This window comes from Pteronotus mesoamericanus, unplaced genomic scaffold (genome assembly GCF_021234165.1).
Source record: "Pteronotus mesoamericanus isolate MK-2021 breed Mesoamerican mustached bat unplaced genomic scaffold, CSHL_Meso_final contig_182, whole genome shotgun sequence".
In the NCBI taxonomy this organism is placed as follows: domain Eukaryota; kingdom Metazoa; phylum Chordata; class Mammalia; order Chiroptera; family Mormoopidae; genus Pteronotus; species Pteronotus mesoamericanus.
The window spans coordinates 18,569,688-18,597,350 of record NW_026555078.1 but is presented as its reverse complement, the minus strand read 5'-3'; the positions used below and the strand labels follow the sequence as shown (position 1 = coordinate 18,597,350).

The window sequence follows — 27,663 nt, the reverse complement described above, 5'->3', positions numbered from 1 at the left end:
TGTGGTCGAAGGTAAATCTTTTTGGGTTAAGAGAGGATTGAATATCTAATTGATCCTGCCTAGTATATTTAAAAAAAAAATTTTTTTAAAGAATCACTACATTTTGTCTTATGTCTATAAAAGCAGGAAGTCCTTTTGCCACCATCGATTATAGCTATCATTTAAGAGTCAGTATGGTATAATATTTTTACTATAATGGAAAGACTGGGTTTTACATTGAATTGGATACATTTAAAAAATAAGATGAATTAATGGATAGCTAGCTGGATGGAAGATGGACAGATATTTGATAGGAAAGGTATAGTAAAATGTTAATAGTAAAATCTGGGTAGTAGATATATGGCAATTTACTTTAAAATTCTTTCAACTTTTTTTATGTTTGAAAGTTCCCATAATAAATATTTAGACTCAGCTCTACTATTTAGTAGCACTGTAATCTTAGAAAAAGCCCTTCAGTTTTCTGAGAGAAATCAAATAACCTTCTTTGCCTATCTTAAATATTATAAGGATAAAATAATAAAATATATAGGGAAGGGATTTGAAAACTATACTGTTCAAGAGAAGTGATAAAATAGTGCTGTTTTCCCTCTTGCTGATTTCAGCACCTATTCTTAGTTCAAATGAGTTTGAAGAAAGGAAGATAATGTTCTACTTGGTTTTCTTAATGACAAAATACTCCCACACACCTTTCAGCTCTCTTACCAGGAGACAGGTGGGTCTCAGTTCTCTCTGAAGACCGTTGTCTTTATGTTTATAAAGAAGAAAAAAAACTTAAAAATAAGCATGTATATCAAGTTCCTTTCTTTTTCAGGAAGCAGTAGGGGACACATTAGAAGAACTGTGGATCTCCTACAATTTTATTGAGAAGTTGAAAGGGATCCATGTAATGAAGAAATTGAAGATTCTCTACATGTCCAATAACCTGGTGAAAGACTGGGGTAAGCTGAGGTTGGCTCTTTGCTAACCTCTACTGCCTGTTTATAGAAAACAGCCCAGTAGGGAACAAGATGCAAAATGAGGACATTTATTTCTAAGCACAGAAGGGAGTACTCATAGCTGTAGGAGTCCCTATATTTCAGCTAAATGCTTGAAATTTGTTTAAGTATTTATGCAGAATGATTTTTATTGAATAGATCCTGGCCCTATTAATCATGAAAGAAGTTAAATTAATTGTCTAAAGCCTGGAAGAAATCAGTCTAAATTTAATAATGCTTATGTGGAAGACTTATGTATATTGCTTTGTTTTTTCATTGTATATTATTCACTCAGCATTTACTAAAGCCTTATTATGTGCCAATAATTATATACCAGGCTCTTGAGGTACATAGTTGAGTAGGACATTATCCTTGCCCTCAATGAATTCAGAGGTTAGTGGGGAAGGTTAGTTTATAAGCTAATAATTGTAAAACTGCGTGATAAATTCTACAGTATAGAGGCTCCAATGAGTTGCTTTAAGAATTCAAAATGAGGGAGGGAATGGGTAGAGGCAAACAGTTTAGCTTAGCCCATGCGGATGCAGTATAGCATAGGGAAGACCTGTCACTGGTGAATGATTTGTTCTTTTTTATTGTAAATCTCATTTCCTCCTCTTGTCCTATCTAAGGATAAAGGTAGCATAAAGGTAGAAGAGGTATGTCTTCTTTTTCCCTCCCTTTCTGTAATATTTTCAGAGAATTACTCTATGTGGTGGTCTAACTTCCCTTATTTCCTTCAAAACCTTAAACAACAAATTGTTCTGAATAGTCACAAACAGTAATATTGGAATTCAGCCCCCAGAATCAAACAGTAAAATCTGCCATTAAAAAAATGATTTTATTTATTTATTAATTTTTAGAGAGAGGGGAAAGGAGGGAGAAAGAAAGGGAGAGAAACATAGATGTGAGAGAAAAACATCGATCAGTTGCCTCTCATATGCAACTTGACCAGGGACTGAACCTGCAACCCAGGCATGTGCCCTGACCAGGAATCAAACCTGCAACCTTTTGCTCTGAAGTACAACACCCAACCAACTGAGCCACACTGGTCAGGACAAAAACCTGCTATTTTAATGTGGAATGTATTCTTTATACCTGTAGCTGAATTTGTGAAGCTGGCAGAACTGCCATGCCTGGAAGACCTGGTGTTTGTAGGCAATCCCTTGGAAGAAAAACATTCTGCGGAGGGGAACTGGATTGAAGAGGCAACCAAGAGAGTGCCCAAACTGAAAAAGTTGGATGGTGAGTGACTCTACACCAGCCTGGAAATCTTTTCTGGGTATAAGAGTTGAATTTGTGACTTGGAATCATGAAAAAGGAGCAAAACTGAAGAAAACGATAGGTCGTCTCTAATCTCCAAGGCCATTTCTGTCCACAGGAAATTTTATGGTCCAGATTTGGGCTCAAGTGAGACGGAAAACTTTAAGGATATTTAGACTGGTATAAGATCATCTCTAGACCAAAAGCTTATGAGAAAGTCAGGCTTATTCTCAAGTCACAGGCATTATTTTGCAGAATAATTAGACACGAATGGTAAGTAGTTGTTTTTTCACAAATGGATCAAAATGGTAGTGTTCTCTAACTGCCCCCCTACCCCCGCCCCGCCACACACACACTCATTTTAGTTTCTTAGTATCTAGGATAGGTGCCACTGTTAGTAGATATGCTTGACTGATTGAGTTTAAGTCCCAATTCTACCACTTATTATTATTTTTGTCATTATGATAGTTAATTAATTTCACCAAACCTTGTCTTTTGTAATCTAAAAACTGGAAATGATAATAGTCACAGATCTCGCTGGATCTTACCAATTCCCAGTGGTGCTACTAGGAAACCAGGTCGGGATTCCAACTGTTCCAGAACCCACATGCTTCCCTTTTATCTGCAAGCCCAGGGAAATATCTTTCTAGTCTGAGGAGAATCATTATTCCCCTCTTTATTTTCCACACTATTCTGCATCTTTCAACAAATTCTGTTCTCAGTTATCTTCTTAGGATTTTCAAAGACAAAGGCCAGTAAGTCTGACAGTCTGTTTCTGCTTTCCATATTGCCCCTGAAGCAATGAGGCACAGAGCCGACAAGCCTACCTAATTGAATGGGGGGTGAGGGGTGGGGTAGGGGATATGTAGAAAAAACAAATAAGTTATCCAGCTATGTCATCATCATCGTCATGTACCAAATGCTTATTTTCCTTATCGTCTTTATCACCATACTCATACTGATATTCATAATCCAAAACCAAAGGACCTAGTTGTCTATGGTTGAGGCTTCCTTGTTCCTGAATCCTTTGGTCCCCTCCTCATCACCCCTGCTACCGTGCTGTTTTATCCTTCCTGTTCTCTGTCTCTTCATCTCTCCCTCACTACCTCTACCTAAAGTTCAGTACTCAACCCTTGTATCCACCTCAGCTTACCATGGCAGTTGTTCCTAAGTGGTGCTGCATTCCTGTGGAGGATATTTCAGAATCCCTGGGGAGAGAGTGGAGGAGAGCTATATAATTTGAAAAAGCTTTACAGGTGATTCTTACATACCTCCCTAGAAGAGATGTGCCCATCGGGCCCTGGCCCGTGTGGCTCATTTGGAAGGGCATCATCCCGCAAGACAAAAGGTCCCGGGTTCAATTCCCAGTCAGGGCACATGCCTGGGTTGCAGGTTTGGTCCCTGGTTGGGGCACCTATGAACAGCAATGAAGCGGTGTTTTTCTCTCACATCGATATTTCTATTCCTCTATTTCTTTCTCCCTTCCCCCTCTCTAAAATCAATTAAGCATGTCCTTGGATAAGGACTAAAAAAGAAAAAAAAAGAGATGTGTTTATCTGTCCTCCAGTTGAGCATTATTGACACAAAAGGCTCTTTAAAAAAATATTATTGATTGATTTGAGAGAAACGTTTGTTGTTTCACTTATTTATGCATTCACTGGTTGATTCTTGTATGTGCCCTGACCAGGGATCAGACCCACAACCTTGGCGTATTGGGACGATGCTCTAACCAACTAGCTGGCTAAGGCTAAACGGCACTTAAGTAGCTCTTTTCCTACACCAAAAACTTTTAACAGCTTGATTTATGTATAATTGATATCCAAGTAACTATACATGCTTAAAGTATATAATTTGATATGTTTTGACATACATGTATACCACTGAAACCATCACCACAATTAAGATAATGAAGCTACATATAATGGTGACTATTATTAACAATACTCTATTGTATACTTACTTGAAAGGTACAAAGAGAGTAGATCTTAAAAGTTCTCACACATACACAAAAAGGTAACTACACAGTGAGAGGGTGGAGGGATCAAGCTTAAAAGAAAAAAAGAGAAAGGACTAAAAAATAAGATAACTACGTGAGGTAATGGATGTATCAACTAATGTTATTGTGGTAATTATTTTATAATATATACATATATCAAATCAACATGTTTACACCTTTAACTTATACAGTGTCATTATGTCCATCATATCGCAATAAAGCTGGAGGAGAAGTAAATGAACATCGCCCCCCCAACATTTCCATGTGCTTCTTCGTAACCCCTCCTTCTGCTCATCACCGCCATCCCCCTCAAGGCGGTCACTGGCCTGCTTTTTGTCCTTATAGATTAGTTTGTATTTTTTAGAATAGTATATAAATGGAATGATGCAGAATGTTCTCTTTTTTAACCCTCTCTGGATACATATGTAGGGATAAAGTGACAAAGACAGTATATTACCTCATGTGGGAGGTACGGGAATAGTCAGGAAGAGACCAGCAGGTTTTCTAAGCTACTGGTAATGTTCTAGTTCCTAAATTGGATGGTCGGTATACAGTCATTGGTTTTGTTACTCTTTAAATTATTTATATTGTGTTTGTATGAATGAATATTTCACAATTTAAAAACAATTGAAAAAAAGAGAGGGTAGAGACATTAGAGTCTTGTTTTTAGCCTTTTTATATTTATCTTTTGTTGGATTCTAGAAACCATTTGAAATCATTTGTCTCCACTTCCTTCAGGATTATATACAGGAGGTGAGCCCCTTCCTTAAGAATATAACAGGGCCCCTCATATAGACCCTGAATAGACGAAGCTATATCATAGCCTTTTGGATCAAGTATTGCCCTCAGACTAATCTGAAGAGCCCCTAAAGTAACCCCCTTGGTCTATACTAAACCAGTGTGATAGACCAGAACAGAGATGGCCACAGCGGCCAACTTGCCTCTTTTTGCTACTCTTCTGTTACTTATAACCAAAATGGAGGAATCTTAACAAGTTAAAATGAAAAAAGATAGACAATACCAAATGTTAGTGGGATGTGGAACAACTAGAACCCTCACACCCTGCTGGATGGTATATAATTTGGTATAACCATTTTGGAAAACTGGCATTATCTACAAAAGCTCTACATACATGTCCCTGATGACAAAGCAGTTTTTCCCCTAGCTGTATACCCCAAAGAAAAGGGCATGCATGTTTACCGAAAGTCATGTATGAGAATGTTCGTAATAGCACTATTTCAATAGCTATGAATTGTAAATAACCCAAATGCCCATCAACAGTAGAATAGACAAATAAATTATGGCATATTCATGCAATGGAATATTAAACAACAATGAGAATGAATGAACTACAACTTCATACAATATAGATGAATCATACAAACAATGTTGAGCAAAAGAAGCCAGACACAAAGTGCATGCTGTATCATTCCAATCATATCAATTTCAAAAACATGCAAAATAACCTATGGTGTTAGACATTAGGGTGGAATACACTTTTTGTGGAATAATGACTGGAAGTGGGACTGAGGAGGTTTTGGGGTTCTGATAATGTTCTCTTTCTAACCTGGATGTGGGTTACCAGATGTGTTCTCTCTGTGTGCATTTGCCAATCTGTGCACTTTCTGTGAACTTTGTATATACTTTACATGTATGTTGTTATACTTTGTATGTTTGGTATAATTTAATGAAACATCCACTCCCTCTTCCACTCATAAGTGCTGTGAGGAGTATAGAGGGGTAAAATTCTGTTCACTGCTATAAAGAACATAAATGTTCATTTAAGAAGGATCACAGAGGAAGAAGCATTTGAGTTAGTTACTAATTAAGGGTAGGGTTTAGATTGTAGGATAGTTGGGGAGGGCACTGCAAAATGGAGGGCCTTTGTTAACCAAGATTCCTGGGGAAGTGAGTGCAAGATGAGCCTGGGAAACGTGAGGTGATCAGTTTAGCTGGATTGGAGGGTGACTAAGCAAGACTGTGTGCAGGCTTCAAATGCGGAGCGCAGAGCTGCGTGGCCCTTGGCCCAGCGGGAGCTCGCAGCTGTGTTTTGTGTTCTGTGCTTTGGCTCTCCTCCCCCTACCCCCCACCCCCTGCCTATTCATTACCAATATTTAACGGTTGGGGGAATAACACAGAAATTCAGATATCTGGCAATACTGGGTTGCATATTTTATTATAAAAAATGAAGAGTATTTCTTTGTATTTAAACATGCAGAATGTATAGTATGTATAGGGCTTTATTTTTTGTCTGGCACCTTCAGGCATTTTTATTTGCAAGTCTGCATTTGGGGAGCCAAATACTCATTAGTACTTATATTAATCCATTTGAGAATTCTGAGAGGCGTGTTGGATAATTTGAAATTAAAGAGATTATTTTCTGAAATTATTTTTATTATGACATACTTCACAGCATCTCAGAGCTTCTGAGGTTAATGGGAAAATATTTTTATTTAGAATTTTAACAATCTGTTGAGAGTGACCAGAAATAATTTCTTTTTCATTTTAGGTACCCCAGTAATTAAAGAGGATGAAGAGGAAGAAAACTAACACCACATTTTCTGCTTTGTGTTAACTTATTTAAATGTTGTATAATTGTCTATTTTAAAGATTCTCTGTGAGGCAAACATTCTTAAGATAAAACAAATCTCTGATTCCTATTTTTTCTTAACCTATTTAGCATTTCTCCCCCCAAATGGTAACACTAACTTTATACCTTGAGGTTCTCTTTTTTAAAACTACAAATTTTTAGTCTTTTTTTGTTCAGTCTCCATCTGCTGAAATCTTTGTAGAGCGGCTAATCATTTTTAACAACAAAGAAACAAATATGGTTCTTCGTTTAATTTTTTTAGGTCAGGAATTTAAATACATATACTTAACTTTTGAATCTGTAGACCGTCTTTCCTGGAGGTCCGTCTCCTTATGACTCAGAAGCACAAATGTGTCCTGCCTTCGGTTCAGAAGGCAGCACGGTGACAGGAAAAGTTCCTCTCAGAAACTCAGCAGCAGCCACAGAAGCAAGACTCCAAGTCATAGTGAAAAAACTGTGGTGAAAAGAAGAAAAATTAGTATCTTGGAGGCCTTATAGCCCATGTTATGTTTACTTACTTGTTTTTCAAAAAATGTGTACATTGTCAACTGGAATTTAGGTTGTGTGTACATGTGTGGCCACTGGAGGCACTGTGCGTGCGTAGGAGCCAGTCATTCTGTAATGCAGGGCAGTGGTTAAAGTGACTGTCATGATTACTCTTTTGACCAACACTGTGGCTGTGTTACTCATGTGGACCTGATCTTAGGCACACTTTTGGGTTTATAGTTCTTTGTATGTTATATAAGGAAATATATATAAGCAGTAGTTATATTTGAATTCCTAGTCTAAGTCTTGGCCATTCATATATATCAAAATTTACCCTAATAACTTTGGTTTGTTGACCATTATATTGAGAGAAGTGACTGTTAGAAGAGTATAGAACTTAAAGACTGGATATGATATCCTTCAATAAATTAAATTTAGTATTTCAAAATATATTTTTAGAAAATGTCTAAGTTAAACAGCTCTTAAAATGAATTATGTAAGTGGTTATAGAAGGAAAAGATATTTCATTATGGGATCCCAGGCAAATGGCAATATTTTTGAGGATTGCTTCCTCTGTGAAGCATTGTAGCTGATTAAACTCAAAACTGCAGAGCAATAGTTGGATGCAGAGCTTAGAATTTATCATATAAGAAAAAAATTCTTTTTGGAAAATGCAAGATATGGTAGTCAGTAACCAGATGAAGTCCATAGAGGTCATGACCAAATCACTGATTGCAATAAGGAAGTCAGAGGCCCTCTGCCAAATCGTGCCTGAAGTCCCTCGATGAGAGACTCTTGATTTTCATTTTCCGATTTACTTATGTAAAATCAGTCAAAGAGGGAAGATCCATTTTTAAAAAGTGAGTACATAAGTAGTCCTGGGTTTCAGAAGTTTTCAGCTATCATATTTCATAGTCACACTGATCAAAAGGGACCACTGCTTTGACAATCAATTCTAAAAAGGAAAAGTTAACCCAACACTTTTTTAGCTACCTTTTAGCTCTTCCTCACAATGTGATAGGAAGTAATCTTTACTCTGACTGGCTTATACATTCAAGGCCTTTAGGTAGTTCTTTTGTGAACCATAGGCAGTGAGCATTCCCCTCAGTGATTTTAAGGCACATAAGCTAAGAGGGAAGATGGTTTTCTTGTAGTATGAATTTAATCCAGTAGGCAAGCCTAAAGCCATATCACTATATATGGGTATATTCTCTAAAAGTTTCTCTGGAAGTGAATATAATAGGGAATAGATGACTGACTTCAAATTGAATTTTTTGTAAAATGGCTTACAGTGTGTGTGTGTGTGTGTGTGTGTTTTATTCTGCAATATAGAAACTAATTTTCTCTGTTTCTCCTTGTTTCTTAATATCTTTAATCACTGGTAGTTCTCAAAGAAATGTAAGGTGCTTTTTTTCTGTGTCCATTTCACCCAAAATTCATATTCCGTTCTACTCAACAAATATTTGAATGACTTCTGTGCATCCTTTGCATGGAATGAAACCCAGAATCCATGCCATTAGAAAATAGAAGATAGGGTGTATTAAGAAATTCAGAATAGTCTCTCAAATCCTTTACTGTTGCAAACTTAGCTTATATTAAATGCCTTTGATTTATGCTTCTTAGATCTTCAGCTTACTTGTATGGATTCTCTGTGCTCCTGGTTTAAAGCATTATGCCACTTTAGTGGATCATTCATTTAAATTGTATTCTTGTAATGATGGTAGAGCTCTGTTAATCAGTTCACTATTGTAATATTTCCACAGGAAATTTGACTTTAGTCTATCAACTAATTTAACTTTTCTACATTCCCTCACTCTTAAGCTTATGGCTGTATTACATAGTCAGGCCTTGAAAGGCTTTGTGTTCTCTGTTCATAGTTTTTTCCTTTAAATCAGAGTCAACGTTGGCATTATCAACATTTGGGCTCGATAATGTTGTGGGGGCCGTCAGGCTTGTGATAGGATGTTTAGCAGCATCTCTGGCTTCTACTTAATAGATGCCCATTGAGGCTTCTTGCCAGTTGTGATAACCAAAAATATATTCATACATTGCCATCTGTCCGCTGGGGAAGAGGTGTTGGAACAAATTCACCCCTAGTTAAAAACCAGTGCTTTATACCAACATTCCTTTTGTCCAGAGTACGTTTATTTTCACTCTGTAGCCATATGCCACTTTAGTCGCTCTATGAGGGAAGGTGATGTATTTAATAATCATGTATGGAAGGAAAGGGTCACTGGTGTTTCCCTCCTTTGTAATGCTCATTTTACTAATTCTCACATCACATTAGAAACTCAGGGCTGGAAGGATCAACTTTTTTTTTTTTTCAGCAGGATCTGAACTTTAATTTCTTAGCATTTTGCTTATCTTAGGACAATGATTATTAACCTACCTCTCTCTTACTATCCACAGAATCCAAGTTTATGATAGATTTTGGTTTGTCTCTAAAGTTTAACACTTTTAAGTATACTTTAAAAATGGATTGTCATTTTTTAAATGTTCATTCATTGTCCAATAATGCATAGGAGTTTGCAGATTGTAGCAGTCACTAAATACAGAAAATATTGTATAAAACTTGGTAATCACATATGAAAGTTAGCTGGTGGAGACACCAGTTTTGGATGTGATCAGAAGAATGTCTGGTTACTGGATCTGTTCCACAAATAGAGGTGGTATATGTCAACTTAAATGTGGTTCCTGTTAGGAAAGATAAATTTTGACTTGTATAGATGCTTCTTCTGTTGCCTGTTTGAAGTAGGATAAGGAGGAATAAAAAATAAACCTTAACTGTTGAATTATTTTCAGAATTGGTAATGTGTAAGTAGAGTCGAAGGTAGTTATCTCTGTGACCCAGAATCTTCCACCTGGGTTTTTCTTAGGACTAAATGGGGAAAGTATAGCACTAGGGAGGTTGGATTTAATCATTAACTTAAAAAAAATTGGGGAGAAGTGCCAAGCGTTGATCACAAGTAGTTAGTTTCTCTCTAACTGAAGTCTGTTAGTCACAGAGACTTTATAGTATAAGTAGTGGTAAAGGGAGAAAACTAATTGTTAAACTGAAAAGTTATTCTTTACCAGAATTTAATTCCTTTGGCACACATTTTCTTTATTTGGGCTGCTTACTCTGTGTGTAAATAATTAAGTATAAAACAATCTTTAGTGTAGCACAAGTTGGTACTTCTGACACAGCTAACTTGACCATATTCCTTTATCTTCACTCTAGCATGAGGTTGTTTTATTTTTTATTTTTGGAAAACCACAAAATAGGTGCAATAAAAAAATGTAAGGGTATTAAAAAAAAATCACTGAACTTTAGAAATCCCGTATCTATATCTCTATTCCTGCCTTTTTATAAACCAGTGGCTGCAAAGGAAGAAAACTAAAAGGAAACACTGAGTCTTACTTTTTTCTGACCTAATGTAAATTTTCACTTGACACTTGGAGAAGTCATAAATGGATTCTTAATTTTCCATAATGAAAAGGTTAAGAGAGGAACCTGCCAACCAAATTATGATCTAGCAAGTTTAACAAGGGGGTGGGGGAGAATAAACTATTTTTCAATAGATTTGCACTTTATGAACTGGACGTTGGTTGAAAGTACTCCTAAAGGGCAGATGGGTAAATACCTTGCCTGCATGTGGACATTAGAGAATGAAACCCGTCTTGCTTCTTTGAAGCCCACTGGAGCAATAGTTGTTGACATAATCAGAGTCAGAATTTCCTTATTTCCCTACTTGGTGTCCCCTTCCACGTCTATCACATTGACGGCCATCCTTGGGAGGATTATCAAGTAGAATTCTTCTACTGAGAAACTTTTTGAGTTATCTTTCCCACATCTAGATTTTAAAAATTAATTTAGATGTTGGCTAAATTAAGTTGTGACTGTTAGGAGGGTGGGAAGTTAGTTGCTTTTTTGATCAGCAGGGTACCTGCCTCTGAGGTGCTATTGCCTAGAGGGATCAGTCCCATCAAAAGACTGGGGAGTTAGTAGCTGATAGGAATATACATATTGCCAGCTACTTCTCCCATGGTGTCAGTCATGATCATGAGCATCATTCCAGAATCTTTGGCTTCTAGAACCAACTCCATTCTGAAGAACATTTTAACATCTATTAATACTTTGGTAATAATCTTTTATATGCAGGAATTTTGTAGCATGACTTTAAGACTAAACTTAATGTGTTAAATTATTTAGAAATGTTGCGTTTCTGAATGTTATTTTGTGAGACGTTTTAAAATAGTAATAAATTGTGTTATTTTATAAAAAAACCCCAATTTGCATCTTTTTTTGGTTATGTAGCCATCAGTTTTAGCTAATATAGAGCAAATACGTGAACTTCACGATACTCAATTCCAAAGAAATTCAGACTTTGGGTAACATATTCCACAGTTTTGTGTGTATGTGTGTAGAGGGGCATGTAGGGTGGGAATAAATGGGGAAGCTGGGAGTGGAGAGAGGGGAAATGAGGACATGTTTGTGGGGGTCAAATATGTGGAGAGATGTGTACAGAAAAATCTGTGCACTCATTACCAGTATTAGCCTTTATAAATAATTTTTTTACCTTATGATTGTCACAATAGGTTGGCTGTAATTTTAAAGCCTTGTTAGTGGGGGAAAACCCCCACTGAACACTATTCATGTAATCACTTCTGGATTTACTGGGATCTCAAAAGATGGACATCTTCAGTCACTGAATCTCTGCAGCCAAATAAACATCTTTTTAAGCCATATTTCCCTTTTTTAATACCCTTTGATATAAAATGGATGCCGTGAAGTTAAAACTCTGATTTTACACAGGTATGAGTATTATTCCTGCAGCACGACAGTTTTAGCTGAAAGCAACTTAAAAGGGGAGGAAAAACACTGCTAGATAACTTCCTAAACCCCAATGCAGGAATCCTAGAATTTTACAGTAAGTTATATTTTAACTATATATTAACTATTTATTATACCTATTTAAGCTCTTAACATTTGCCTTGTAGAAAACATGCAAAAATTGAATACATTAAAAGCACTGCAATTTAAACTTAGAATGATATAAAGCTTAAAGAAAATAATTGAGGCTTGATTGTTTTGTGATATGATGAAGTTTGAGAAAAGATATAGATTTTAATTACACTGAAAATTTTTATACATGTCAGAAAAATGAGACTTTAAAATGTTTGTATTCATTTACATATATTTGATAACTTCGAATTTAGAACACTTAGAATCAGCATGAATAAAGACAACTATTAGTCAATGACAAAGATTTGAAATGGGGGAATGGATACTTAACTGGTTCATATTAACCTCCCCATGTGACTTACATCTCTATCTTGTACAGTGAGAAATTCTAATTTACACAGCTCTGTAATTGTAGAACTTTTCTAACACTCTATTTTGTAGTCTCAGAATACTTTTCAATTAAACTGACCCAGATGTTTAGTTGACAAATAAGAAATCAGCACTAAAGCTGAATCACTAAGAATATCTAATTCACATTTCTTTCGATTAATATAAATCAGGAACAATTTACAGTAAACACAAAAACCATTCACGTTATTATTAATAACAGTTCATACATTGACTGGACACTTCATGTGTTAGTCAGGCTCTGAACTAAACATCTGAACATGCAATTTCACACTTATGTACCTCGACGAGAAGTGTCACAAATTCACATTTTTCACAAGTGATGATGATGCCATGATGAGCGCTTGCACTTAACACCTGTGTACAAGCCTTTACCTGGCACTTTTGCTAGCATGACTCACTTGCAGCAGTTCAGGGTGGTTGCTTGGACGATTTTACTAACGTTACAAAAATACACAGGCCTGACCGACACCCCGCCCCCGGTCCCGCCCGCCCCCAAAACAGGACTTGACTGAGAGAGACACCTATAAGACAGCACAGAGACAAGGAAAGAAGCTGTTACTTGGGTCTGCACTAAAGCTCCATTTCCCAGTACTCAGAAGTGCCCCTCCAGGCCCAACTGCAGGAGGGCGGCCTCAGCCTCCTCCTCCTCCTCCTTGGCCTCCTCCTCGCGGATCTGCACCAGCAACTGAAAGAGGTTAGGAGCCGGCCCTTCCGCAGCCCCGGTCAGCCATAGCTGCCTTCGGATGGCCCCGCTGTGGTTGGCTCCGGCAATGACCTGCTCCAGCCGGGCCTGGTTCACGTTATCTTTATCTATGGCCCCCTTCTCCACCACCTTCTGCAGCAGAGGTTCCAGCCGAATGACATAAGCCGATAACTTTTCTCCTGGGTTCTGGTAAGTGTTCAGAAATCTGACCTGTGCATCCCTAGAACTCTCGACGCTCCCAAACACCTGCTCAAGCGCCTTCAGGCATTCCGCGGTAGTTATCGCAGGGTTGTTAGTCTTGAGGATGCGGATGACATCAGCTGCAGGGCCTCTAAGGCTCTCCATCAACCGCCGCCTCTTTTCTACATCAGACACCTGCCACTCCTCTATGACCTCATTAGTGTGCTCCAGCCAGGGGTCAAAGGTCTCCTCCCCAGGCCCCGGGATGTCTCTCCCCGAGAACAGCGTCAGCTTCTTGTACCATATGGACTCAACAAGAGGCTGAATAACGTTATCCAAAATATAGTTTAACATCTCTGCTGGCATATCTGGGCCTGGGGCCGGAGCAGGGTTCTGAAACCCAAGGACACGGGCTACATCTTGCACAGTCCACCCCTCTCTCGCTAGGAAGAGGTGCAACCTTTCTAAAAATTCAGCATCGGAAGTCGGGGGCTTAAAGACCACTTTCCAGACCCCTCCTTTACCCGGCATCTCCCTGGGGATGGCCGCGTAATCCACAGCACCAGTGAGCTCTAACAAGGCCGCTTTCGCATTCTCTTCCCTCCAAAACATCCTCCCAAGCACTCGATAGGGAACTTGGGGCATCGCAGCCTGGAGGGTCTCTTCGATTTCAGCCTCATCACAGTTCACTGGGATCCCCCAGACCAACAGAGCCCTCTGGGAGTTCACATCCATCCCCCTGCACCAGTCTTCCAACAGCGTCATCGCCATTTCCCCAACTATTAAGGGCCCTATCCTACACACACGCGTTAGACCGTGGCTCCCAGTGCTCTAGTATTTAGGACAACAGCAAACACTGCCCCTATATATACCCGAAGGAGGCAAGCTGCACGCAACCACTATTAACAAACGACACCAGAGTCCCGCTGTCGTCCTTTCGCTGTCTCCCAAAGTTAGTCGCTCGGCGCGTTCTCGGAGCGAAGCGTCGGGAATGCTCAGTCAGTCACGCGGCCGCGGCCATTTTGCGTCTCAGGTCGGGGTCCGAGGCTGGGGTTCTTCACCTGCAAGTACGTTACTGCCTCGTGGTGCAGAAGGCTTGGGGCTGGGCTGGAGAGGCTGCCGGGGTGTGGTCGTGGGGCGTGGCCGACGCCTCCTCTCCGCCGCTGGGGCGCTGGGCGGTCGCTGCTCCCGGAGTCGATCGGGCGTTCGCGGTCGCAGCCGGGTCCTCGAGTGGCAGGGGGGCGGCTGCTTAGCAGACGAGGTGTGTGCCGCCTCTCCAGGGGAAGAGGCTGTCCTGCAGCGGCGGCAGGGTCAGCCCGCGAGCAGCTTTTTCGCGGGTGCAGGGGGCCTTCTAGGCGGCAAGGACGGCCAAGGACCGAAGACACAGGCGTTGGAGGTGAGCGCTGCGGCTTGCTGTGGAGGGCTGGCGCTCCGCGGATGCCGGCCGGCCAGACCCGCAGCCAGCGGAGGAGCTACTGCTGCGGAGGAGGGAGGGGCCCGCCTTGCGAGTCGCTTCTGCGTGCCCGCCCCCCGCGGCCCGGCCGGCGCCGTGTAGTCATGGCAACGGTGGGCCAGAGGACGCGAGATTCGCGCGCTCCCGCGGCCAGCGGGTGGGAATGGTTGCCATGGTGTCAGTCAAGGACTCTGGGTACTGTTTTCTCTGATGGCGCATTTCTTTTTTCATATTTTCCAGAATTATTTTTCTCTTTTACCAAGCACTGTGTTTAAAAGCTAATAATAATCTACTTCTGCAGTGAGTTTAAGATGATACTGTTGAAGGAAATGGATTAGCCAAAGAATTTATAGCATGACCCATGGACATGAACAATGTTGGGGGAATTGCTGCGTGGAGGCGAGCAAAGGGGCAAAATCAGGACAACTGTAATAGCATAATTAATAAAATATAGTTTTTTAAAAAGACGATACTGTTGAAAATGCGGCCATCAAGACGGACTCATGTCTCTGATTCAACCCCCTCTTCAGCCGCGCAGCTTCCCTATGCCACATGCTCACGTTAGGCACCCTCCATATTTCATCCCAATGAAACTGGAATGTTGGAAGTGTGTCATTTACATGTTTTTGTGTGAGATAGTCAATTGAGATTTCTAAAATTTTGTAAAACAATCTAATGATATTCAGTAATCTTTAATAATATTCAGTGATCTATAAGCCAGGCAAACGCTAGTGTGTTAATTTCTCCTGTCCTGGCATCATTGACAATGGGCTGATAAGACAGAACGCTTATGGTTCAAAAATGTCGAGTAATCCCCTGCAAGCAAAACAAGGCCTATTTATGTCAATTCCAGATGGTGAAACTCCCCAAAAGAACACAGCATTCAACTCTGAATTTTTAAAACCTTATTTAATAAAAGGTTTAAAGATACAGAAGAACATTCAAAAGTAAATAAGTTACATAGGTACATTACAATCACGTCAGCAAGATTTTCTTTAGTGTATTAATTTTTTTATAAAAAGCACACAAAAAATAAAATCTTCAGTCTTATCTATCACAACTGTACAGCAAAAGAGGTAATATTTATATATATGTACACTATTTTAATATGTAACAGTCTTTTTAAAAAAGGGTGCCACAGGCAGCAAACACACAAAAGGCAGTGTCTGATCATTTTTTTCAAAATAAAAGGAATATACTTATTTATATGCTATTAAAATATTTGTACAATAATTACAGACTGTCAAGGCTGTTCCTGTGCTCTGTTCCCTCCAACAAGGCCTTCAACTGAGAGACAAATGAGGAAAAGTTGAAACAGCTGCAAATTATTAGAGGCAAGTATTAACACAGCAAAATATGTGGAGGACATACAATTGTTTTATAAAAATATGCATACTTCCTGTAAACCTAAGGATTTAGGCTTGCCAGTCTGGTAATAAATACCATCCAGGAAAAGTGAGCCCCAGTGAAAACATTTAAACATATGGGGCTTGAGTATGTGTTGTATTCCTCCTTCATCTTAACATCTGGCACATGAGAAGAAAGAGGTTAGGTCACTGAGGCAGTTAAATATAGGGGATCCCTTTAGACATAAGCAGCACACAACCTCTGTGCCAGGGGTGGAGGTGGGGTGGCAGAAGGGATAGGTGTGTACCTTAGCTGTGAGGGGGGCTGCTGAAGGCATGGAGGACAGTTCTGAAGCACTGTCTCCTTGGGTGGGTAAGAGACCTCAGAAATGGTCTGGAATACAGGCACTAGGTTAGTTTCATGCCCTTGCTGAGTGCAGATGGAGGCTGGGAGAAGGTTATGTAAGATGGTGTGGGGAGGACATTACAAAACTGGAGGTGTTTGTCATTTAACTTCTTAAAGCTAAGAGCTCTGAATAGAAGAAACAGAAAAGAAAAACAAAAGATGAGCCTAATGTGTTCACAGGGAGAAAGCACCATAAAGGATATACCTATGCCAGCTTCTATGGCTGCACCTACTTAATTGGCAGATCACATGGCACAATTGCATCTGCCCTCTACACATTTTAACTTTCACACCACATTCAAGATATAAATCTATTCTGGAGCATGAACCCTTCTAAAATACCATGTCTGATGGGATTAGTACAGAGAGGTACCATCTTGGTTTTCTCCAGCTACATTCACCTGGTCTGGTCTCCATGAACTTAGAAAGGAGAATCACTCTAAACAAAGGAGGTTTCTGTTACAACATGTCCATAAAGGGGCCTGAAACTAAATACAATTTAAATAGAGAAAACCTTGGGAAACATAAGTAGCACTTTGGGGCGAAGCTTTGAAGGCACTCATGACACAAGCGATTTAGAAGAGAGCCTAAATTTGCTACCTTCCTGTTTCTGGAGGGTATACCAGATTTTTGCAATCTTGGGATACTCAGTTTATAGAAGCTTATGGAGGAAATTAACTGGGAAGTTGGAAATCTAGGTAGCTGTCCAGGAGTTTGAGGGGAGAATTTTGTTGCTCCCATAGCTTGGGTCCTGTAGAGCCATATTAACACATAAATGAATGCTGAAAAATACCTGATAGTGCATAGTTTAGAAACAAAACTCCCTCCCCACTCCCAGCTACCAACATGATGCCTTTAGGCTACCTCATGAGTAGCAGAATGAATACTTGTTTGCTCCTTCCTACCATGTTGACCTGCTGTATACTTGCATTCACTTAGAACTTCTTTTGTACAACTAAAGTTGAATAGCAAGATCAGAAAAATAACTCAGCCCTCCTGTGGGACTGGCAAGTAAAAAGGCCTCCAGAACCTTCTAGCCCTTTCACTACAGTGATCCCATGCCAAATATGGCTGCTTCAAGCCAGAAACAAAACCAGAATTCTGGCTTCCAGCTAATCCCCTCAGACAATTGGAAAGTACAGCCAAAGAGGTAGCAACAAGAACAGCCTTTGATCTCCCTTGCTCCCACCAGTCTCTGTGTGGCTTTGGTGACACCTTCCACCTTTCCACCCTCTTTCAGCACTACCAGCATTCCTATTGGCAAGAGCTTCCAGAGCAACAAGGTGAGGGACCTTAGGGTCTTGGGAATGGGGTGGGGGGAGTGGGGCAGATGCCAAGAAGGTGCCTTGTTTTGGGATAAATGCACTTGGGCCTCTGGAAAGCAGGAGGCCCCTGGTCCCTGAGAGGATGTTAAAAATTAAATATTAAGAATAAATAAATAGCTCCCAAATGACACAAGTCAAGGAATGAAGGCTCCTGTCCAATCTGGTTAGGAGACCTCCCCCTCCCAGGGAAGGATCCAGAAATCTCCAGCATGCAGGGCTGGGGGCTGGGCTGTGGATATCAGCACTGGACCAGGTGGGGTGGGGTTAGGCAGCAGCTGCCAAGGGCAGGGCAGAGGCAGGCAGAGAGCTTGCACCAACAGGGGCAGGCTGGGCTTGGGTTAAGCTCCCTTAGCAGGCCCCAGGGCCCAGAGGTTATTTGGCAAAAAGGTGGGAAGCAGGAAGAGCCAACGCTTGTCAAAACTTCCCTCAGGCGCCCTGCAGCTGCCATCCTCAGCACAGGCCTCCTTCCTCCAGCAGGCTGAGAGCTTGGACAGGGACACTGGCCTTTCCCTAAACGTGAGCGAAAACCTTCCAGCCCCAGCAAACTGCTAACAAGTAGTACAGGTACAGGTACTTGTCCTCAGTCTCTCTCCCTCCAGACATTCCAGTGGCTTCCCTCCCAGGAAGGAAGCCTCTCTGAGGACAGGGTCACTGGAGCCACTTAGGCCTGGACATTGTTGTGCAGGGCAAGCACAGGTGCCAGGCTGAGCTCCCTCTCAGAGATGGCCACCCCAGTTCCTTTTCCCAGGGCTTGGGGCAGGGCCTTTGAGGTCCTCTGGAGAGGAGGGATAATGCTGGAGAGGAGGGGTGAGCTTGTGCTTGGCTCTCCACGGTGACCAAGGGGAGCAGAGAGAACAAAGAGGATGAGAAGAGACTGCGCAGCATCAGGGAGAGGCAGCGGTGGTGTCTGGAGCCCCTTCCAGAGGGCAGCCCCAGCGAGCAGGGACGCTCACAGTTCCAGGAAAACATGAGGACAACTTCCGACAGACTGAATGCACAGAGAACTGGATCCTGCAGCCCTTAACACTGCTCCTGGGGCCTTTATAAATAAAAGAGCTGTTTATTTCATTGTCTTATTTGTTTTTCTGAGAAAAGTCCATGTGATCTCTCCTCTCTCCCTCCACACGTTCCAGGATGCTTGTAGGCGCTTCCACAGGGCTGGTGCAGGGAGCGCCGGCCTCCCAGGAAGAGGGGCTAGTCCAGGGTCTCCAGGGGGCGCCTTGCACATCAGCCCCTCTCGCCAGTGCTTTCCTCCCGCAGGGCCGGCTGGTGGGGGGAGGCCACGGCCGTGGTGGCCGCAGCAGCTGCGGCCTCTTTCTCCCTCTGCCTCAGAGCTGCGGCCTTCTTCTCCTGCTCTGCGTGGCTCTTCATATGGGCGCTGCGGCTCTTCACCTTGTAAAACACCCTGCAGCCAGGCAAGAGGGGCTCAAGTAAGAGGTCTGTCCCCGACCCACTGGATCCACCAAGCTAAGTATGTGTACAGGCAGGGCTGGGGATGCGGTGGGAGAGTGACCCTGGCCCTTCCTGACTTGCAGAGTGCCACGTGGCTTTTCCCCAGCCTCCAAACAGGGGAGGCATGGGTTGCTGACTCAGTGCCATCCTCCCTCATCTAAAAGCTGCCCAGTGACGTCACTGCCCTAGAAACCCTCTGAGCCAATCAGAAGTCCAGGGGAAAGCTCAGACTACCTCCTCCTTCTCAACCAACCTCTACCAGGGGCCACCAACCACATGCACCCTGCTAAGTCCCTGTGGAGCCACATCTTACCTGCCACATTTTTTACAAGGGAAAGTGTTCTCCTGATTCTGTGTCTTATTAAATGTCTCTGGTTTTTTCTTCTTCTCCGTAAAAGGTAGTGCCCTTCGTGGCTTTCCTGGCCCCTCTCTTGGCTTCTCTGAGGCCTGGCCACCAGCAGACCCAGGGGCATTGGGCTCATGGCTTCGAAGGATGAGGACATCATTGGCCTGGAGAGGATCAAACAAGAAGCTGAAAGACTTGGGGAAGACAGGACCCCGAATTCTGGCATTTTAGGGGACAGAGGACTCCTAAATGCCACACAGTCCTGATAAATGGTCCCCTCACATTCTCCTGAGTCCTTCCAGTGAGAAGGCACTCACAGCCCTTTCAGCAACCCATTCCATCCTTGGCGAGCTCTATCTTTACAAAGCTGCTGGTACAGTAATTCTGCGGGACAGCCCTAGCTGCCATGGGACTTCCTGGTGTATCAGACAGGGGGTTTCGTGTCTCAATGAATGACACGTGTTCATTTTTTCAGTCACTTTGTCCATTCCTGCCTTTATTCCAGAAATGAGATTCAAGTCTGTGTGATGCATGGGTGCTGGGGATACAGAGGTGATAGACAGGAGCCCCTGTCCCCAGAGAGCGTGCAGTCTAGTGGAAGGGACAGATGTGCAAGCATCTAGTTTGTGACAACATGAGCCACCATAAGAAATGCCAAGCAGGTGGCCAGAGAGCAGGGGATACCTCATGCTGCCCTGGAGAGAGAAGTGCTGCTCAGGGCATGTGCTCAGGGGTCAGAGGAGCCCCGGATGGCCATTAGAAGTCCTAAATATGTGCACTGGATCGACCCTACAGTGAAGTGTTGACAAAAGTCAGCAGAGCTCCCTCAAGCATGTACCCAGAGCATAGCTCTTACTAAAGGAGCACAGCCAAGGCTCAAAAGAAAGCAAACGGCTGTGTGTGTACAGCTCGTGGGGTTTTCCTGCCAGCATTCAATGTACATTACCAAAATAAAGACTCTCCTAGTACTTTCCCAACTCATCCCTACCCTCCCTGGGGAGACCCCTCCCTGACAAGGAACAGCTCTGGCCGGAATGTCTTGCTGCTTGGCCTGTGATGCAGTGGAGAGAGCCCTGCACCAGGAGGATCTGGGGTGGAACCTCAGGCAAGTCACTTAGTACCTCTGAACCCAGGTCCCTCCATCTGCAAAGTGGAGGTTAACACGTTATGGGGTTATTGGGTGGAATTAATGAGATTAAGACAGTGCTTTGCAGAAAACCTGTGGGAAGGGCCTTCTTGTTATTCCTATGATCTCAGCTCAGTTTAAGACACTCTTGTCAAAGACAGAGCTCTCTCAGGGGAGCCCTGCCTGCGCTACAAGTCACTAATGCTTCCCCAGCATCCCACATACCGTCAGGGTTTTCATAAAACCTTTCTGCCCGAGTCCGGGAAACAAAAGCAATAGGGTGTAAAGTGTAGTGGCAGACTCTGCAGTTGGGTTGCCTACTACTGTCTCATCTCAGGTCTCAATTTCCTCACTTGTGAAGTGGGAATAATGGCAGGACCTACCATGTAGGGTTATGAGGACTCAATGAGTTAATAGCATAAGGCACCCAGTTCATTTCCTGCTATTACGATGATGATGATGATGATGATGATGATGATGATCATAGTCATGTTCCTGCTCTGCCCACTCTTCCACCCCCTTGGGCCCAGCTCCAGCCCTTCTCCTGACCCTGGGCTCCCCGGCCGGAGGTCACACTTACCGACTCATTGGCCTGTAGTGTCTGTGTGGCTTTGACAGCCGCTGCCCGCCGGCTCCGCTCTCGCCCCTCTTCCTGCTCCCCCTTCTCCTGGGTCTCTGGCACCTCTTCCTCCCCCTCCTTCCTGGTCTCCTTTACTTCCCTCTTGGGCTCCAGCCTCTCTTCACCTGGGGACTCTCTTCTGGGAGCAGGCACCCTGGGGAACTTCTGGGAAGTCTATGGGGCACAAGAACAAGGGCAGTGAGCCTAGAGCTCAGTCATGCAGCCACAGTGCACCCATTCTGACCCAGCCAGGGGCTCACTCGTCCCTGCTAGTCCTGTCCTGGCCTCCTGTGCTATGACTCTATACCCTCCCTCGCCTAGCCTGCCTAACGAAGAAGAGGGAGGCTTGAGCCCTGGAGACCTTCGGGATGAGACGGAGCACTTGAAATAGAGCCAGGGGCCCAGAGGGAGCATGCCAGCCCCCCCGCACAGGCCACCTGTCTTCCTGGATGCGTTCAGGAGACACATCGTGGGAAAGGTGGTCTGATGGAGCCAGGCGGCAGCTTGAGCTCCATTCTAATCTTGTAACACTTTCTGTATCTCCACCCCCTTCCCATCTGCTGAATGGGGACCACACCACTCCCCATCTTAGAGCAGCATGTCCCCATGTGTGGACTTGTAACCCCAAGATGACTTTAGGTGGGTACATGGAAGCAGAATCAAATAGCAGTCTCTTTTCAATTCTCTTTCAATCCTGATTATGTTAAGGACGAAGACTTGAGTTGGTGTTAACGTGTTTTTGGTACTTAGACTTTCAGACTTAAAGAAAGGTCAGGCCTCAGTTTCAGAGCCTTGGCAGGTAATAGTATCTAGATAGAATTTAATAGCCATTTAATGTTCATATGCTGTATTTATTTTTACTAGTACCTTTGGTGGCAAGCAATACTGGTTTTCTATTTATGATTGTAATATAAAGCTTCCCTTTAGAGTAAAAAATGAGTTGATTTAAAAAAATATTAAGTAATAGCACAAGTGGTATGTGGAAATGACAAAAATAGTAATGGTGACCTGTGGTAGGATGCAGAAATAGCAGAACTCAGAAAGGCGATACAAGAATGGCTGAAGATTGGGAAACAGTGTTAGAGGCCTGCTATGAGGAGACAATAAATTGATGCTGGTGCAAATACTGTGGGAGATGTCCCCCAAGTTCTGCATCAACACAAGGTGTCCTGACTACGACACTGGCCGACAGAGAGGGGAACCCGAAGGTCCACAGCCTGTGTCCAGGATATCAGCTCCTTGGGGCTGTCAGGGACATTGCCTTCTCTCTGCCCTCCAGGGATTCCTGGAGGGCGTGGCCTCAGGCCCCCAGCTCAGCCCTGGCCCCAGCCCCAGCCCAGGCCCTCAGAAGTAGAGCTGGGAAGGGAATCACCTTAATATCCACTTCAACCTCTTCCTGGGACGACTTATCGTCACTTGTATCCACATCCCCGAAGGTGAGTGTCCCATTGCGGCCAATTTTCACCTGCTTCTTGTAGGTGTAGTAGAACTCCACACACTGGGCCACGGTCTTGGTCTGGATCTGGTTTGAAGCCAAAACTGAGGTCAGAGGTCCTGGTTCAGCTCACCTGCTTGGGGATACTCCAGCCTTTCTCATGTCTCCCCCTAAACATAGTAAACACTAAACCCAATCAACCCTCAGAATGTAACCATTTCTCCAACACCTGCTTTGTACAAACCAGTGACTAATTCAATTAAGCCAAAGCTTCAGCACTATTTTTTTTAAAAAAAGCTAAAAAGGACATGGAGCTACTGGGAAGCTTGAATATGGATTGCAGATTAGAGTGTATTATTGTATCAGTTTAAGTTTCTTTATGATAATGATACTGTGGTTTTATAGGAGAATATCCTTATTTTTTTAGGAGATATATGGGTCAAGTGTCATGGTGTCTGTAACTTACTATTTAAAAAAAAATATTTTATTTATTTCTTTTTAGAGAGAGGGAAAGGGAGAGAGGAAGCAAGGAAGAGAAACAGTGATATGAGAGAGAAATGTTGATCAGTTAGTTGCCTCTCGCACGCCCCCAACCAGGGACCTGGCCCACAACCCAAGCATGTGCCCTGACTGGGAATGGAACCAGCAACTTTTTGGTTTGTGGGACAATGTACAACTTACTGAGCCACATCAATTAGGGCATTTCTTTTAATTATTAATTAAAGCAGAGAGAGAGAGAGAAAGGGGCAGGGGAGGGGTGGGAAGAATAGGTGCCTGTTTAGGTTTATATATAGACAAAAAAAGCAGATGTGGCAAATGTTAACAACTAGTAAATATGAGTGAGGGGTATATGGGCATTCGTTATACTATTCTTTCAATTTTTCTGTAAGTTTGAAATTTTTCAAAATAAAAAGGTAAAGGGAAAAACATCTGGGCACCTTCCACATTCAAAGCCAGGACAGACCTTGCAACATTGACTCCCCTCATCAATTTGGACAAACAATTTCATTCCCCTCCAGGGAGCCACAGCTGACAAGTGAGGGTAGAGGAATGTCAAACTATCAAGGGAGGCTAACAAGAAAGACCTGGAAAACCTGAAGAGGAAGCAGGAGGCTCAAGTCTTGTTCCTAACTCTGCCACTAAAGCTGTGTGGCCTTGGTCAAGTCTCTTCGTGTGTAAACAGTGGGGTGAGACCAGATGATCTCCAAGGGTCTCCCAAGCTCTGAAATCCGACCTCTCCCATTTCACAAACCTATTTGGCCACTGGATTTAGTGTCTAGGCTACTTTCCCGCACACGGAAAACACAGAGGCTTTCCCTGACTCTCCCCACTCCTGCGGGCTCCCAGACTGCTCTGCCAACTGCTAGGCAGTGCTGAGGTCCTGCCCACGGAGCCCAAGGGGCTGGTGCAGGTCCTCTGGGCCTGAGGAGAAACAGACATGCTCCATCTCACAGGAATGGCCAAATCACAGATTTATTAATTAGATCCCACTTGCACATTTAGTATCAATTTTCTCTGGTCATCTGTTTGACTGACTAATGGTCTATTCTCTTCATTAAGGCATTTGGGGCACCTCAAAAGAATTTCACAGGCATGTACTTTCCAGAAATATCACTCAATCAGAAACCCAGCAAATGTCTGCCCTCGTAGGAGAATCCATCAGAACTTTGTCCAGTCTCCAGGGCCATCTGTGGCACAATCTACAATCCCAGGAGGAAAGAGCGCATTCTTGGAAGTCCTTCTCCCTTGGTGGTCCACACAACTCACTCTCCCACAGCCCAGGTTTTGCCAGACAGGGCTAGCAGGAAGATGCAAAGCACTTTGGTTTCCCAGAAGAACATAGGGAGAAGACAAGATAAATCTAGGAAAACTAGGTCTGGGCCTCCTCTACCTGGTCAGCTGAGTTACTGGAGAGAAGCCCTGGGTCTGATAAGGGGGCAGAGGCCCCCACTGAGGTCGGTTACACAGTCACTTGTTGGTTCTCAGTTCCCCTCATCTTAAGGTGGCCTCTTCTCCCCGACACTGACTGTGGCCTTCCGAGTACACCAGCCCCGCCGGGGAATGGCTCATCTCCACCTTCAGCCCCCCTTCTCTTCCTGCTCTCCGTTAGGCAAGTCACTATTTTAAGTTGGATGCCACTGAGTCTGATGCCCATTTGGGCCTCCCTCTGGATTAAGACCCCAAGAGTGTGGCCACACTCCCTTAAGGTGAGGGAGGGGGGCTTAGAACCAAGCGGGGGGGGGGTCCTCATCTTCTTCCCTTCTTGTTTTGTTTAGAAAGTTGTCCCTGAGGCCACTTAGTGCACTGGACTACGGGCTTTTTGAGAGGGCTTGGGAAGTGACTGCAGGCCCCCACTGGCAGAAGGAGCCCCGAATCCTGCAGGCGGTTCCTGCCCTCACTTGCCCCTGAGACAGAGCCCCAGCTCACCAGCTTCTGCACCAGGAAGAAGTCCTTTTTGTAGATGGCAATCCCCTTGTTGAACAGCTTCCTCTCAGTCATTTTCCACTGGTCGGAGCCTGCGGGGCGAACAGGGAGCCGGGGTGGTGAGGTGGGCGGGACTGTGAGCAGTGTGTGTGTTGGGGCGGGGGTGGGGGGGGCAGGATTCTGACCAGCTGACAAGTGTGAGGTCATCCATCCACATCTTTGCAGGCATTCAGAGCTGGCTCCACAGCCTGCTTCTGCCACTTGCTGGCCACGTCACTTAGGCCCTGAACCTCATTCCCCTCACTTGTGAAATCAGAACTAAGCAGAAGCCACCCAGCTGTGGTGCAGACTGAATGAGGTAATGCAAGTGAAACCCGCAGTGCTCTGCCTGGCACAGACGACACGTACCACTCAACAGGGATTGACAACAGTGGCTGCTATGATTATGGCCACTTGGTCAACGTCCCTCTGAAAGCACAGGGCCCAGAATGGGACATGGCACTCCAGGCGTCATCTAAGTTCCAGGTACCTGGTGCCTGGGTTCCTGCGCCTTGTGCTGTGTCCTGGGCTTCTTTGCCTGGACAGGCTCCTGCCTGCCCACGCCTTTCTCTCTTCCTCTCCAGGGCACAGTGGGCCCCTTGAGAGTTGCCCCAGCTTTGGTGCCAGTTCCCTTGCTCTGGCTCTGGGCTTCTCCACCCCCTCTCCCCCGCCCCCCGCCAGGGCTGTGACTCAGCACCCACTGGGCCCCACTGGTGGGAGACCCCTTGAGGCTCCCGGCCCTAGGCCCGCTTCCAGACAGGCCCACCTGTGTAGTGATAAGTTGCCAGTGGGTGGTTGTGGGGCCTCAGGGGCTTCTTCAGTAGCAGCTTATTCAGCGTTTCCTGAAAGGGAAGTGAAGAAAAGGTCAGGGCCCTGGCAGGGGTTTCCATGGGCAAAACTTAGAGGCCCCTCAAATAGCCACAGATGGAGAAGGCCCTCAGTGACAGCTCTGTCTGAGGGTGGGGACCCACTGACCCAGCATCAGGGACTGGGGTGGATGGCAGGGCCCTGTGCCACAAAGTCTGGAACTAGGGTTCCCTGGGGCCGAGACTCCACAGCCCCCAACTTGGTCAGACCCTCTGGCCTGTCTCAAATCAGCATGCCGGCAGGCCTGGCTCTTGGACAGCAGATGGGCCCATGCCAGCCTCCCTGAGGAGCTATCCCTCCCCCGGGGGCAGTGCCTCACCAGGATGTCTCCCCTGGACTCGTGCAGACAGTGCAGGGCCAGCTCCTGGTTGGTGCCAGCTCCAGGGAAGATGCTGGAGCAGGCAGCTGTCAGCAGGTCTTCCACTGGATTGTGGGAGCAAGGGAAGGAGAGAGCACAGGGAGGGAGAAGAGGGAATCACTGTCAGGGCTGGGTGGCTGGGGAGGTTAGGACCAGCCTGCCCTCCTACCCAGCGACCATCTTTGCTTGCTGGCTCAGGTCCCCCCTCACCTTGCTTCTGCTTCTCCTGGCTGCTCTCTAGGTCCTCCCATGGCTGCCACACCAGGTCGGCCTTGTGGGGATCGGCAGTAGCTAGGGCACGGTCCCTTATTGGGGGGATTTCTGCTTGGAACCGGGAGCCTACGTTGATCCGCCTGCAGGGGTGAAGAGGGCAGAGAGTGAGGCTCGCCTTGGGGGAGGAGAGGAATCTGGTTTTCTCCCTGGGGATGGGGGAAGGTGCAGAGGGCAGTTGGCAGAGGCTGAGCATGGCAAGGCTTCAGCTGGGTGTAAGGGAATCTGGCCTCTGTGAGGACAGCTAGGCCAATGGCATCTAGTACCGCCAGAAAGGCAAGGCCCAGGTGCTGGAAAGTGGAGAAGCAGCTCCAGGTTTACAGACAGGGAAGGAGTCTCTTGGACTACCCTTCTAATTCTCTGAGGCAAAGGCATATCGAGCCAGTCCTTTCCTTTCCCTGTGGCTTATAGCAAGAAGCAGGGTGAGGAATGTAATGCCCAGGGCTGACTGCGGAAGCCCAGAGAGGCACCCTCTGCAGGCCCCGCAGAGCCCTTCTCTCACACAGGGCCCCCCTGAATGCGCTGGGCCCCACCTCGCCACACTCGCACCCCGGGCCAGAGGCAGGGCTGCACTTACGGCTCGATGCTCACTGGGGTGGCTTCCCCCATCACAGAGAGGACAGGTGGGGTGACTTCAGCACTATCTATTGGA

The 27,663-nt window shown here is 44.4% G+C and overlaps 3 protein-coding genes across 7 annotated transcripts in view; 1 reads left to right on the top strand and 2 right to left on the bottom strand.

Moving 5' to 3' along the window:
* Positions 1 to 7,991, top strand: part of DNAL1 (dynein axonemal light chain 1) — a 28,571-nt gene extending 20,580 nt beyond the window's left edge. For both annotated transcript variants that reach the window (XM_054567301.1, XM_054567302.1), the window contains 3 exons: positions 812 to 938; positions 2,076 to 2,216; positions 6,740 to 7,991. In XM_054567301.1, coding sequence (XP_054423276.1) covers positions 812 to 938; positions 2,076 to 2,216; positions 6,740 to 6,780 — 309 coding nt within the window. In that variant the 3' untranslated portion in view covers positions 6,781 to 7,991. The remainder of the gene's footprint in view (positions 1 to 811; positions 939 to 2,075; positions 2,217 to 6,739) is intronic.
* A 5,188-nt stretch (positions 7,992 to 13,179) lies between these two features.
* PNMA1 (PNMA family member 1) lies at positions 13,180 to 14,770 on the bottom strand. The gene has a single exon (XM_054567300.1). It carries the CDS (start codon positions 14,314 to 14,316, stop codon positions 13,255 to 13,257), a length of 1,062 nt encoding a protein of 353 aa, XP_054423275.1. The 5' UTR covers positions 14,317 to 14,770; the 3' UTR covers positions 13,180 to 13,254.
* Positions 14,771 to 15,983: 1,213 nt separating this feature from the next.
* Positions 15,984 to 27,663, bottom strand: part of MIDEAS (mitotic deacetylase associated SANT domain protein) — a 64,064-nt gene continuing 52,384 nt past the window's right edge. For 3 of the 4 annotated variants that reach the window (XM_054567297.1, XM_054567296.1, XM_054567298.1), the window contains 9 exons: positions 27,589 to 27,655; positions 26,952 to 27,094; positions 26,703 to 26,806; positions 26,283 to 26,358; positions 25,481 to 25,569; positions 22,991 to 23,140; positions 21,580 to 21,792; positions 19,841 to 20,037; positions 15,984 to 19,480 (listed from right to left, as the gene is read on the bottom strand). In XM_054567297.1, the coding sequence (XP_054423272.1) occupies positions 19,303 to 19,480; positions 19,841 to 20,037; positions 21,580 to 21,792; positions 22,991 to 23,140; positions 25,481 to 25,569; positions 26,283 to 26,358; positions 26,703 to 26,806; positions 26,952 to 27,094; positions 27,589 to 27,655 (1,217 nt within the window). In that variant the 3' untranslated portion in view covers positions 15,984 to 19,302. The remainder of the gene's footprint in view (positions 19,481 to 19,840; positions 20,038 to 21,579; positions 21,793 to 22,990; positions 23,141 to 25,480; positions 25,570 to 26,282; positions 26,359 to 26,702; positions 26,807 to 26,951; positions 27,095 to 27,588; positions 27,656 to 27,663) is intronic. The other variant, XM_054567299.1, reaches the window with a different exon arrangement.